The 12,548-nt window shown below is 38.7% G+C and overlaps 1 protein-coding gene across 5 annotated transcripts; it reads right to left on the bottom strand.

Annotated features, from left to right (window-relative positions):
• Positions 1 to 1,072: 1,072 nt before the first annotated feature.
• On the bottom strand, positions 1,073 to 11,544 carry EPCIP (exosomal polycystin 1 interacting protein). 5 transcript variants are annotated; one of them, XM_081199310.1, is made up of 4 exons: positions 11,388 to 11,544; positions 8,192 to 8,303; positions 7,111 to 7,277; positions 1,073 to 4,477 (listed from the first exon to the last, which is right to left on the bottom strand). In XM_081199310.1, the coding sequence occupies exon 4, from the start codon at positions 4,411 to 4,413 to the stop codon at positions 3,748 to 3,750; it is 666 nt and encodes a 221-aa protein (XP_081055436.1). In that variant the 5' UTR covers positions 4,414 to 4,477; positions 7,111 to 7,277; positions 8,192 to 8,303; positions 11,388 to 11,544; the 3' UTR covers positions 1,073 to 3,747. The 5 variants fall into 5 exon arrangements, with proteins under 5 accessions (XP_081055436.1, XP_081055439.1, XP_081055437.1 ...); XM_081199313.1 differs by lacking the exon at positions 8,192 to 8,303; XM_081199311.1 differs by lacking the exons at positions 7,111 to 7,277; positions 8,192 to 8,303; positions 11,388 to 11,544 and adding exons at positions 4,610 to 4,725; positions 4,856 to 4,951.
• Between the last annotated feature and the right edge of the window lie 1,004 nt (positions 11,545 to 12,548).

Below are 12,548 nucleotides of genomic sequence, written 5' to 3'. Positions count from 1 at the left end.
GTTGGAGGATACAGCTGTACAGAATTAGCTATAACAAAGCTGATCCCAGTTTCTGGATTCATATTACAGTACAATTTTGTCATTGCTACAATTGTAGTTCAATACTTTTTTGTTAGTGCAATATATATTTTTGTTACTAGGGGGCAGCAGACTCTTAAGATATTCACTACTTTCATCTGATTATACTAGGGCTTCATCTACTGTACATAGTAACAATATCAAAATATTAAGATTTATATCAGAATCTGGAATTGTGCCGAAGCTTTCCTTCAAGGCTATAGATGTGCACAATTTGTTCTTGGAAATATCTTTTGTCTCACTGAGAAATAATATTTAATGAAATTCAGTCAAAATCTAATGTAGACTAACTGCTTAGTGCTTCTGTGAACATGTCTCTACATTTTTCTCACATTTTGATATGAATTAAATGCCAGTACTTTTTACACGGGAATTGGTGTATTCACTAGCGGTACAATCCAAACCCCTCTTACACTGTGTTGAGGTGGGTGGGTTTGGATTAGGTGGAGCTGCCCCTCTAACTAGCTCTCCTGGTTTATCTGAGAGAAAATCCCAAAATGTGACTTTGCAAGGGAAGGGACAAGGCTGAGCTGGCCCATGAGCCATTGGATCCTAAGCCAGTCTCATGGCTGCCGTGTGCCAGTGTTGGCCAAAACAGCCTTGCTGTAGCTACAACAGTGTTTCCACTGCTCCACAAAGCCATTATGGCAGAGTGGGAGGGAGTTACAATTGTCCCTGTAATGTGTTAGTTTACTGAGCAATATAGAGTATGGTGTATTGGGGGTGTGGGGGGTGTGGGTGTGCGTGTGAGAGAGAGAGGAACCCAGCCTATAGGAGGCATTAACAACATGGGGCTATATGTAAGAAGAAATAGGACCTCTGCCACCCGCAGTTGTTGCTGAAGTGGCTAAAGGAGGAATGTGCACTGAATTAGGACTCCTGCAAGAAGTCAGCTAGTTGCATTGAAAGTCCCTCAAAGGCATATGTTTTAATATTTCATTGCACACACATTTGCAAGCTGCACAGAAGCTTCGAAATAGAGCGTACTAGAAAATAATATAAAATACTTCAAAACCGTCTTTTATTCAGCATAATCACGTAGCTCAAGCAAAATCACTTGCTAGTTGGCATTAGTAAAAACTGCAAAGAAAATAGCTGTGCTTAGTTAAAACTTGATGTGCATGATAACATTTTCATCTGGTAAAACTGGATACGTTATTGTTCACACTGTTTACTGAGCTTAGTATTCCAAATACAAACTGCATCTCAAACAATGTAACTCATAAGTAATTATTATCAGGTAGTCAAATGCCAAGAGCTATGGTGTTACAAGGAGAAATCCACATCACAGTTAAATAATATGATCATGAATATTGTATAAGAAAGTCATTTGACATTAAAGTTACGTATATTATTTCCAAAAGTTGCTGATTTGACATTGTGTTTATCTACATTGTTTTTTATCTGGTCAACAAGACATAGTAATAAGCTCAGAATGTTGTTCTTTTGATTTATTCTCTCTGAGGATCACACATACAGTAACAAAACATGTTTTAATCTGCTCATACAGTTGAAAACCCCAGCTACAGGTGCATTTACCTATATGAGGCACACAATACTGAGTATACAGTTGATGTCCACAATCACTGCATTTTAATGTGTGCATATAAAACATTTAAATGTGTATATTAAATATGTAATATATATGAAGAGGCTTGAAAGCATAAGAATCCAGCACTGCAGAAACACTAGAGGAAGTAGAGGAGCCAATGATCTGGAGAGCTTTGTGCTAACCACTTGTGTAGTGCTGAGAAGTACACTGAGGGGTAATGTAATTACATGGAATGAAGCCATTAATTTGCTTATTTTAATTTACACATACTTAGATTTTGTACTAATAAAATTACAGAATAAAACTTAAGTCATGAAGTACCTAAATCATTGTCCAAGGCAGTTCTTAACCTTACAGATGTGTTTGATTCCTACTCCTTCATGGCTCCATTGCCTACTGCTTCAGTAATATTTGAATGAGGGAAGGCGTCAATAACATGGTCATTTCCTGGGCCAATGTCTAAACACTACTGCAACTACCATTTGGTTCTTCCCTCCCCTGAACAGTTGTCATTCCAACTGGTCGCCCTAAGAACACTTGCATAACTTCATGATGGAAGGGCCAATTGCATGGTTATTTCCCATGCCAGTGGCACCAGCTGCCAGTGAGATCATGGCTGGCATAAGAAGTATTTCTTTTGCCTGATCTTCCATGTTTAAGCATTCAAACAGCTGTTATTTGGCTGCTTCCTTCTCTCCCTGAACGTTTGCCATTCCAGCTGGTCACTCTTAAGAACAAGTATGTTAAGTTTAAAAATTAGAACCTGAGTTTGCATGTTTTCAGCTTCCTTCCTGATCCCTTCCCCTTTTGTGTTAGACCGTGTTTGGTTGCAGGATTACAGTCTTGCTTTTTAACATTTGAACGGTGCACAGTACATTTTAGGCACTCTTATAAATGTTTATTAATATAATAGAGCATCATGGGATGGAACTTCACAGAAGAACAAGTGCTGTAAAGAGCTGGTACTTATCCATATTTAAGGCTGTCGGTACTTAACACTTCAAATCTTGGAAGTGGTTTTTTGGCACTGCTTCAAGGGTTCTGGACATTTAAAATATTTTCCTCAATCTGAATTAGTGTTCAACTTAAGAGCTGAGTCCTATACATGGTTAGATCTCTAGCTCATATTTGATGGGTCTATAGCATGAAGTGGACAGCTACTTTGTCCCATCAATTTTTTTTCCATCCAGGAAGCTGGCTTATTATATTTTTATCATAGTGGAATTTAATTATGCATTTCAGGACATATGAATAATCCAACTACTGCATGAGTTATGTTTTGAAGCCTCCTGTTTTCAGGATTTGTACCAGTTATTTCTTTCAACTGAAAGATTAGTCAAGCAAACTCATCACAACTTCCTGAATTATTCCAACTCCCCTTATAACTCTTGACATATTTTTATCTCTGTCACTGGACATCTACAAGTTGGTTAGGTGCTTATTTTAACGTAGCTGCTTTTAATTATATGTTATGGCATTATTTTCCCATTTAAAATGTTGGTAAAATCAATCCATATTTGCCAAGCAATATCCTAGGATATCTGATCCTATGGACCCAGTTCAGAGTAATGCTTGGGCACTTTAAGCACAGCATACTTTAAAGGCATACTTCATGATGAATAATGATTGGGAGTTAGTGTTGAATCTATTGAGCTCTATAAACAATTTTGTTGCTTGAGATAGGACCAAAGAGTCAAGTTGTCAGTTAGCCTATGTTTTGAACATAGCAGGTTGTAGACAGCTAACAGAGGAGCTCTGAATGAAAATGAACTCCCCCATTGTTTACTCAAATAGAAAATATAGAGCCAGTGCTAATTTGGTTTCATTCTACATTTTTATTTGTGTGTGTGGTTTGAAGCAAAGGTGGGGAACCGAGAGCCAATTTCTAGCCCTCAAAGCTCTTCTCAGGCCATGCCCTTCAATAGCCCTACTTCATACCCTGATTGTTTTTGCATGGCTGGCATGGCCCCTCCCATCATTGGCATGGTTGCCCCAAAGTGAGTGAATCCCTTGGGGAATTCCATCTTCTAAAGGAATGGCAGGAGCTCTGTTTCTACAGGATCATATTTCTGGCAACAGCCTATGGCTCCTCTATAGAAATGGCCAAGCATACTGTGTTAGTATATGAATGTTATAATACAGCTTTTGTTATTTGTGGTGAAGAACGTGTCCAAATATGGCAGATGTGGAAAGTGGTCTGTAATGTTGGAGATGTTTTCCACACTGTATGATTTTAGTGGAGAGTAGCCATTGAAGAGAGAGGTGTCTAAAACAGCAATGTATGTGATCATGTTTCTGTCTCTGCATGGCATCTTTAATTTGCCTTGTGCTTCATTGTCGTGGCTGCTGTATATAGTTAAGCTTTGTTCTCGTATCTGGCCATTGATCTCACTTTTTATCTGTAGTCTTCGCAGTCCCCAAATGGTCAGATATTTTGCTGACAGAGGAATTGTGCCACATAGTGAGAGCTTCAAGTCATACACAGCTGTAAAGTTCAACAGCATTCTCAACATGGATGTTTCCGTGAACCAAATTGTCAGATTATTGTAGTAGCTTTTGTCTATTGTATAGGGCAAAACAGTCTTGCAATTGCAGATCAGATTTGCCAGACTGTAATCGCAGTCATTGTCACTAATATCATCAGGACATGTGCAGTTACGAATCGTGCTTTCCTTGGTGAAAATAAGAGTATTATTCTTTTGGCCTTGTACAAAACTATCCAGACAGAAGCCTAAGAAGCCAACCAAAAAGAGATGGTGTCCATGGGCTAATGCTGCCATCATTATTACAGTGTTCTTAGCCACAAGAACCTCACTTCATTAAATCAGCAGATCTGATGACTGCAACCTACAGAGAATAAAAGTAAGATGATTATTACCATACAGTACACACCCACAATTTTCCTACCTTGTCTATTTATGGCTGGTTTCCATCAATCTAAGCAGGCCCAAATTACTGAGAGTTGAGGGCAGTAATTACATTTGGAGACCATGAAACCCTCTTTGCAGAACAAGCAGAGATTTGTCCTAGGCTGAAATTCCTGCTTCTGTAGGAATTTGGGTTGTTTTGGTACATTGCTGTCTCTAGCTGTAAAACTGAGAATAATGATGATATAATTCATAGGGTCATTGCAAAGACAAATGAGATGGATTATGAAGTACAGTGCACATTGAAACTTTGATAAGAAACAATCATATTTTAATGCTGAACTTTACCGGTCCTTACTTCATAGACTTCAGTTTTAATTCTTTTGCAGTCCTTAATGCATTAACCAAAGATGAGATGCGCCTTGAATCAGTTTTTCAATAACTTCCATAGAATACAGACTGGAGCTTTCCTCTTGGTCTTCTAAGCACTTCCTTTATTCGAGAATAGCTGTGCACAGGCCTCAGTCAGGACAGCATGCAGCTGATTCAGATTTGCAACAAGTTAAGTAAGTTTTATTGGCTTCATCATACACCATAATAAAACTAAAATACGAGAACAAAATAAAATCCAATAATTCAGAGGATCTGCACTATATTACAATCCAGAGCCAGATGACAGGCACTAGTACAGTATGCTCAGTGTTATAGTTGAACTGATGTTCTCTGCATAGGAATTAGAATGATGGCAATGTGACATTTTCCTGCTTGCTCTATTTCTGCTTGGAGGTGTAAACTGTTTGGCAAGTCTTCATTGCAGAAAAAAAGTACAGTCCTTGGGCAGTTGCCCATGTGTGGTCTCCCATAGAGCAGTGTGTAATATAGTAGCAAGTTTTTAATACTGTATTTTCAATTTGTAATCCTCCTGGGACCTCATGGTAAAGGCAAGGAAAGAGATCTAACAAGTAAACCTCTTTAGACTGGAGAAAGTTGTAGCTGCTTTGCTCTATTTTCCGTGAGCTTTTGTGCTAGAAGTCAGTTACTTCCAGGGTTGAATTACAATTTTGTTGATCCATATTCTGAGGTCCAAGCATCTTATATTGTGCTTTTGCTTCTTCTAGAACATGCTCAGCTTTCAGAGCAGCTGTGCATCCATTCACATGACTTCTCAAAGGGCAGGCAGTCTTCCAGACATGGGGATGTATGAAATAGGGTAGCCCAAAACATATATCAGGGTGCAGGGACATACGAATTTTACTTCCTTATTCAGTCTATTCATGCAGTTCTGTGTATAGGGAACTAGTAGCCACCATCAGCTATGTTTCAAGGTAGTACCCCAGCATACATTTCAAATCTTCTGCAGCACAGAATATTCTGTTCCTCATGATGATCAGGGTATGATATTCAGAAGACATCATAGCCATTTATCCTGTGTTGCCTTGTAAGAAGGAAATATTCTTTCAAAGACAGAATAGGATCAGATGTCCTAAAGCTGTCTCCACTCTACTCTCATATATTCCCCCATCCGAATAAGTGAGAATGGTGTTTTCTACCTTTTAAAACCCAATATTTAGTTCAGACTCTTTGTGGATATCTCTTCAACAACATACCAGAGATGCCAATAAAATGCAGTTAATACTAAACAAAGGTCAAATTCATCTCACCTGCAACACTTTTGAGGTTAATTGAGTTACCTCAATAATAAATCTGGTCACAAATGTCTATGAGCCCAATCATGCATTAACAAGCAGATCCAATTACAAGTTTCCTGACAGCGTTTTCTCATTTTTTAGCTTGGTTTCTAGGCTCGGGTAAGTCAACTAAATCAAAACATCTACAGTACCACTATTGTGCTATATATAGACTAATATTTTGCTGGCACTTTGTTTAGCTCTGAACTTGTTTATCTATTTGCCAAGTAACATGCTGCAACACAACAGTCCTAGAAAATGTTTTAACAAGTGCAGCATGAACTGCACTACAGTAATTTTTAAGGAAGGAGCAGATAGGCATCACTTGTAGGGAATATTGGAGTGGGGGGGGGAGGTTTATATTTCCATAACAAAGTTTGTGGGGTTTTAGCTCTCACTTCACTTAATTGTTCCATCTACCAATCGGCAAAAAGGCAATATATTTTGGAACCTGCTGAAGCAGAAAATTCAAATGACACTCCCTCTACAGTGAAAATAAAATGGATTAACTTATTGACCATTCATGGCTTTTACAATGATGCCCCAAATCTGCCACCGAAGGCGGCAGTCTCATTCTGCCTAATGCTATGGCTAGCGCAACTGGGCAGGCAAAAGGAGGCATGCAACTTGTCCCTAGATTTTCTTAAATTGTGGCAGCAGAGGCTTTTATGGCTGCCAGTTGTTTCCGAGTTTGTGTGTATCCACTCTGGTTGGAGTAAAGGTGATGCTCCATCGTGTGAGGGATGGTATTAAGAAAAAGGGGAGCGAATGTGGCTGCTGTTTCTGGTTTATTCTATCCAGGGTTGGTACCTTAGTGTAATCACCTGAAGCAGCCCATGTATTTGAGTATGATAATCCAATGTTATGAATAATAACATCAGTAAAAATACTATATTTGAGAAACAACTTATATCTATTTACTTACCTTAGCTTTGCTTTATTCATATCATGCCTCCAAAACCAGCACCACTTCACATTTGACTTGACTCGGTATGCTTAAGCAGAGTTCTTCCATGTAAGCAGTACTCTTATATCTTGAAGTTGCAAGAAGAGTTACTTTTGGAAATGTTTTCTCACCTTTTCTGGCTCTTTCTGCAACACAAACTAGTGTCAGTGAGTCCTGAAGTTTCTCTGTGCTTCAGCAAGTACCACCCTGAGCCACATACTCTTCCTCTGATAATTTTTACCACCCACACTGCACTGATATTTGATCCAAGGGTTACCTACATGGTCGTGCGTGTTTCAAGACTCCTACTCAAACTACTTTACTGCTTGCATCATTCGGCATTTTGAAAAATAGTTTCCCTGTAGCGGTTGGCAAGCTGCTCTTTATGAGAGTGGAAAATCTGTTTGACTACAATGACAAAGTCTGTTACGATCAATCACCGGCTCCTGTTCTTTAATGCATCTTTTGAACGGCTATTAGAATGGGGAATAGAGAATACTTGCTGGAACTCAGACATATAAAAACCAGCTACTTGCCATTTAAGAAGAATAGTTTTTAACAGAAATTGCTCATTATCTGTAACCTATGTACCTTTTAAGAAGTGCAGGAAGTGACTGCCTTTCTTATACAACAATGCTAAAGCATCCACAACACCATAAAAACAGCAATAGCATCTTTTTGGGGTAAATATTCAAAAGATCTGAAGCACTATCAAAAAATTCTCACATCAGCACTCATAACCAAATTTCAGATAGGTCAGGATTTTGTTTGACTAGTAATAACAAGGCTTGTTATTCTGACATTCATTCACGGATACACATTTAATAATAATAATAATAATAATAATAATAATAATAATAATAATAATAATAATTTTATTTATACGCCCTCCCCAGCCAGGGCCAGGCTCAGGGCGGCTAACACCAAATATCAATTACAATAAAACGTAATAGAAACAACAACAAACAAACAGTTAATTAAAATACGGCTTAAATGCAGCCACATTTTAGTAGCAGGCCATAAATCAAAACCATAAAGGGAGGAAACATCAGATATTCACCCAAGCCAGCTATCCATGCTGGTCCTACATTGAGGCTTTTATTGGCCTGTATCTTCATTTGCAGTTATATTGATCTCTTTTACCTCCATTTCTTGCTTCAGGTGTTTAGATCCTATTTGAAAACCAGGGGGTATAAAAACTGTCACTATTTACATGTTTGGATAATATTTTTCCTTCAACAACCCCCTGGACTGGTTGGATGCAGAGGAATGGTGGGAGGAACCAGCTGGGGAACCATCAAGGGAAGAAGGTTCAGAGATGGAAGGGGGCAGCACAACAATGAGTCATCAGAGAGAAAAGAGGGAGAAGTCTGGGAGGAGGACTTATCGGAAGTTGAAGAGGTGACAGGTCTTAGTGAGCTGGGAGAGTCTGTGGCAGAAAAGTCCAGAATCGGAGGCAGAAGCTGAAGCAGAGGAGGAGGCCAAGAAATGAGTCAAGCTGGTGAAGAGTCATGGGTATCTTCCCTTTCTGCTGCGGTCAGCTTCCCTCCACCCACTTCCCAGAACCAGATGGTCCCCTTATGGGACAGCTGCATATTCCTACATTGCAGGTGGTTGGACTAGATGATCCTTGGAGTCCTTTCCAACTCTACAAGTATATGATTCTATGCTTCTCTATGCATGCCTGACCTGGCCTTAAGAAAATTCCAATTTCGTAATATATTGGGGCAAATTTTTGTAAACAACACAATTATAAAAAGCCAGATTTAAGTTAATAGCCAACATTTGTCATACTCAGAGTAGACACATTAAAAATATTAGTTACTTCTCCATTTATTTCAGTTTACAATCCAACAGCTAGTTCTATGTAAACACGGTGTATGACTAGCACTGAATATTGCCCATATTATTTTATAAACAGAAATGAGCAACAATAATAAGTTTACAAATAATAAGTAGAGGGGAGGGGAAGGAAGCAAACTAAAAAAAGGGTAAAAATACTAAAACCTTGTAGGTGAAATAAAAAGTAATCTGCTTTCAAACAGCAGTTTAGTAGAAGTCTTAAAACAGTACTTTCCCAAGTTTAATATGCTGTACATTATTTAGGCCTTGTGGTTGGTTCTGTGGTGAAGCATTAAACTGCCTAGATAAGATGGAATTAAATTGGGAGCTTGTTATAAATAACATTCCAGTAGGACTAGATAGTAGTCCCCTGATCCTTAAAAAAAATAGAGGGGAAAACCCAACCACTAGTTTTCTGTAAATAAATTCTAGGACCTGTTTTGCTGTCATGACTGCAAAAGCCTCCAAGATGAGTTTGTGCAGATGTTTTGTCTCATTGTTAATTCCACCAGGCCAATGAACATCCTGTTCAAAAACATAAATCTGTAAGGGCTTTATTTCTGAGAAAATGTTTGTTTTTTAGTATCCCTGGCATCCAAAACCCTTTTGGGGTTTCATTTGACAATATACTACACAGTGGTTCAGTTTGGATGCTAAGCAAACAATGGTTGGGTACTATGTGAATGAGTTTGTGCACCCACTCCTCTTCTTGTGCACTCTGTGATTCAGTATGTCCTTTCTTGGTTTGCAGCAAACCATCATTTGTTGTCGCAACCAACCTGGTAAAATAATTTGTGCTTGCTGTGCAAACCAAGATCAAACTTGGATTTACAATCATGGTTTGCAAGGCAAAACCAAAGCCATAATTTTGTTTTGTTTTTGCCTCAGATGTAATTACGGACAATGGTTTGCTACAAGCATGGACATGAGGGGAAGATGCAAAGTATGAGGAAGCCTACAACCCCAAGGCTTATTCCAAGGCTATGGTGGGGTCTTATGTTTTGAACCAATCCATTGAGAAAGTTGCTTACAAAGTCATGGCAGTTTGTGATGGAACGGTCCTGTGACATCATATTAACAAGCACTCAGAAAGTAAGTGTTGTAACTCTCACTGCCGAATTCACATAGGGGAATTCCTTCTTTGAAAAATGCTTCCCCCAGATCTCCTTGCATAGGTATACACATAGTTGATGTAAATGGTTTCTTCCTGGTGAAATTTTCTGAGCAAACCCCATAAAACAATAGCTCTTGTAGTTCATCATTTAGTTAGCCACATTCTATTGACTGCAAATAGCAACTTTAGGAACAAATAACAGCAAGGGGGGATATCTGGTGGGGAACAGAGTAAGGCTGAGAGGGTTAAACCTCCCCTCTCCCCATACCATGTCCCAGTCTGGATCAGGGTATCCCGCAGCTGGTTATTCTAAGCAAATAATGTCTAGCTGTAAGCATGCTTTTTAACACGTGCTTATTATAATGTGTAGTTTGGCCCTAAATCTATGTGTATTGTTGTTTTACATTTTTAAGCAACATCATTGCCTTTAAAACAAGAAAAGCTATAGAGAAAGAATGTGAGTTTTTTAATAAGCTTCCCAGGTTTTAGCTCCTGGAATTAGTTTTCTTTTAGATAAACTTGCAGATGCCAGTGGAATGATTGCATTGCCAATGTTTGTTTTACCCAAGCATGTGGTATCATAGCAGCCTGTCACTCCCACTAAATGTTTCTACTGATACTGGAAGAAAGCATTTTCCTAAAGTGGGACTGACAAAGATAGGAATTCAAAATTTTAACGGGAGGCAACTTAAACATGAAAGCAAACATGCAAGGGAAAATATTATCTCCAAAAGAAATAATGATAAACTAAATTTGCCAAGCTGACAACTCCTTTTTGAACTTCCTACATGTTGAAGGAGCACAGTGAGAGTGTAGCCAGGTCTTAAAAACTGCTTGAAATCTGAGTATTAGAATTACACCACAAGGTTCGTTACTGGCACTGGAGTAACAACAGCACTTTTCACATGCCCCCTTTCACATATTAGTTATATCAAGTTAATCTTGAATACAGTACTCTTTTCCTCCCTGACTTGGGCTGCATGGTTTGTAGCTTTATGCTTTAACTAAATAGCACAGAAACCTCTTACAAATAAAACAAATCCTTGAAACAATAATAATAACATGCACACGTAGTGTTCTGATATTAAAAGTCTCTGTCCTGAGTTTACAAACTTATTCATAGGAAAAGCTACATGGTACTGAAGTTTGAGATTCAGAAAGAGACTTTCAGGAATGAAGCTTAATGACAGAACGCTGCTGTGGTAGAAAGCGGCTTGTTTCTCGGGCATTAGGAATTACGCTCTGCTCTTTCTATAATAGCAGCACACAATTTTGTTTAGCAACAGAGAAGAGTACTTACGCTTCTTGTCTGTTGAGTAGTTTGGCGGTGTTGCTCTTCACTTTGCAGATTTTATCTGCGATTGTACTGGTGCTTTGCTTTCATTTGACAGCCTGGTTAATCAACAAGACAGGGAGGAATGTGTGGTCTTGCACTTACTGTTCTTTTATGTTTTCTGGAGGCTTGCAGCCTGAGCTACCATGACAACCAGGAGAGACGCTTGAGGCCTACACCACTTCATTAATAACTCAGTAAAATAAATACCTGGTTTTATTAGCCCCTCTTGCACAGATTGGCAGTTTAAGATTTTGTATTGGAAATGACAGAAAGCATACAGGAAGGCATATGTACAGTTGTAAAACAAAATAGCCACAATCTGTAAGATGTCTGTGAAAGAAGAACAGGACACTGAGAGTTCTTCTTTATCTTAACACCATAGGAGCCAACTCCTGGGGGGAGGGGTGTTTTTGGACCCCACAATAAAATATTTGATGGGGCTGGGCTCCCTCCATGTTAATGGGCATTGCCATTCAAATGTTGTGCATGATCAATTATGCGGGTTGGGGCTTTCCTGCCCCCCCCCATATTTTATTTAAGTTACAGGTTACAGGTTAAGTAAATAGTTACAGGTTTGGAACAGGTGACAGCAATCAAGGGGCACTGAGATTGGTGTGGAAGCTGAGGGGGCATATATTCAGACTTAATTTGTGAACAGATTTTATTTTATTTTTTTATAAGATTTTTATTGGTTTTACGAAATTTTAAAGAACAAACAAACACTTAGGGAAACAAACATACACGTATAATTTCATAACATATTTTCATAAACCTCTTTTCTGGGACTTCCCCATACCCCCCCTTTCTGCATCCCAATGTCCATAATTTTATAGCAACTCCCAGTTGTTACTTTCCAACCTCAGTCATCTTAGTCATCTCTATATTCTAACCTTATGTCACTGTATCCCTTTGTTCCTAAGAACCAAAACACTCTAACATTCATTGAGTTTATAATAGTCCTTAAGGTAACTTTTAAATTTTCTCCATTCTTCTTCCACTGTCTCTTTTCCTTGGTCACGGATTCTGCCTGTTAATTTGTGAACAGATTTTAACTGTGTTGCATATGTAAACTCTCCATAGGTACTGAGTTGCTGTGTAGACTACCAGCTTTTTGGTACCTGGACC

Source organism: Podarcis bocagei (genome assembly GCF_964188305.1).
Source record: "Podarcis bocagei genome assembly, chromosome: 6".
Taxonomy (NCBI): domain Eukaryota; kingdom Metazoa; phylum Chordata; class Lepidosauria; order Squamata; family Lacertidae; genus Podarcis; species Podarcis bocagei.
This window is presented reverse-complemented; position numbering and strand designations above follow the sequence as displayed.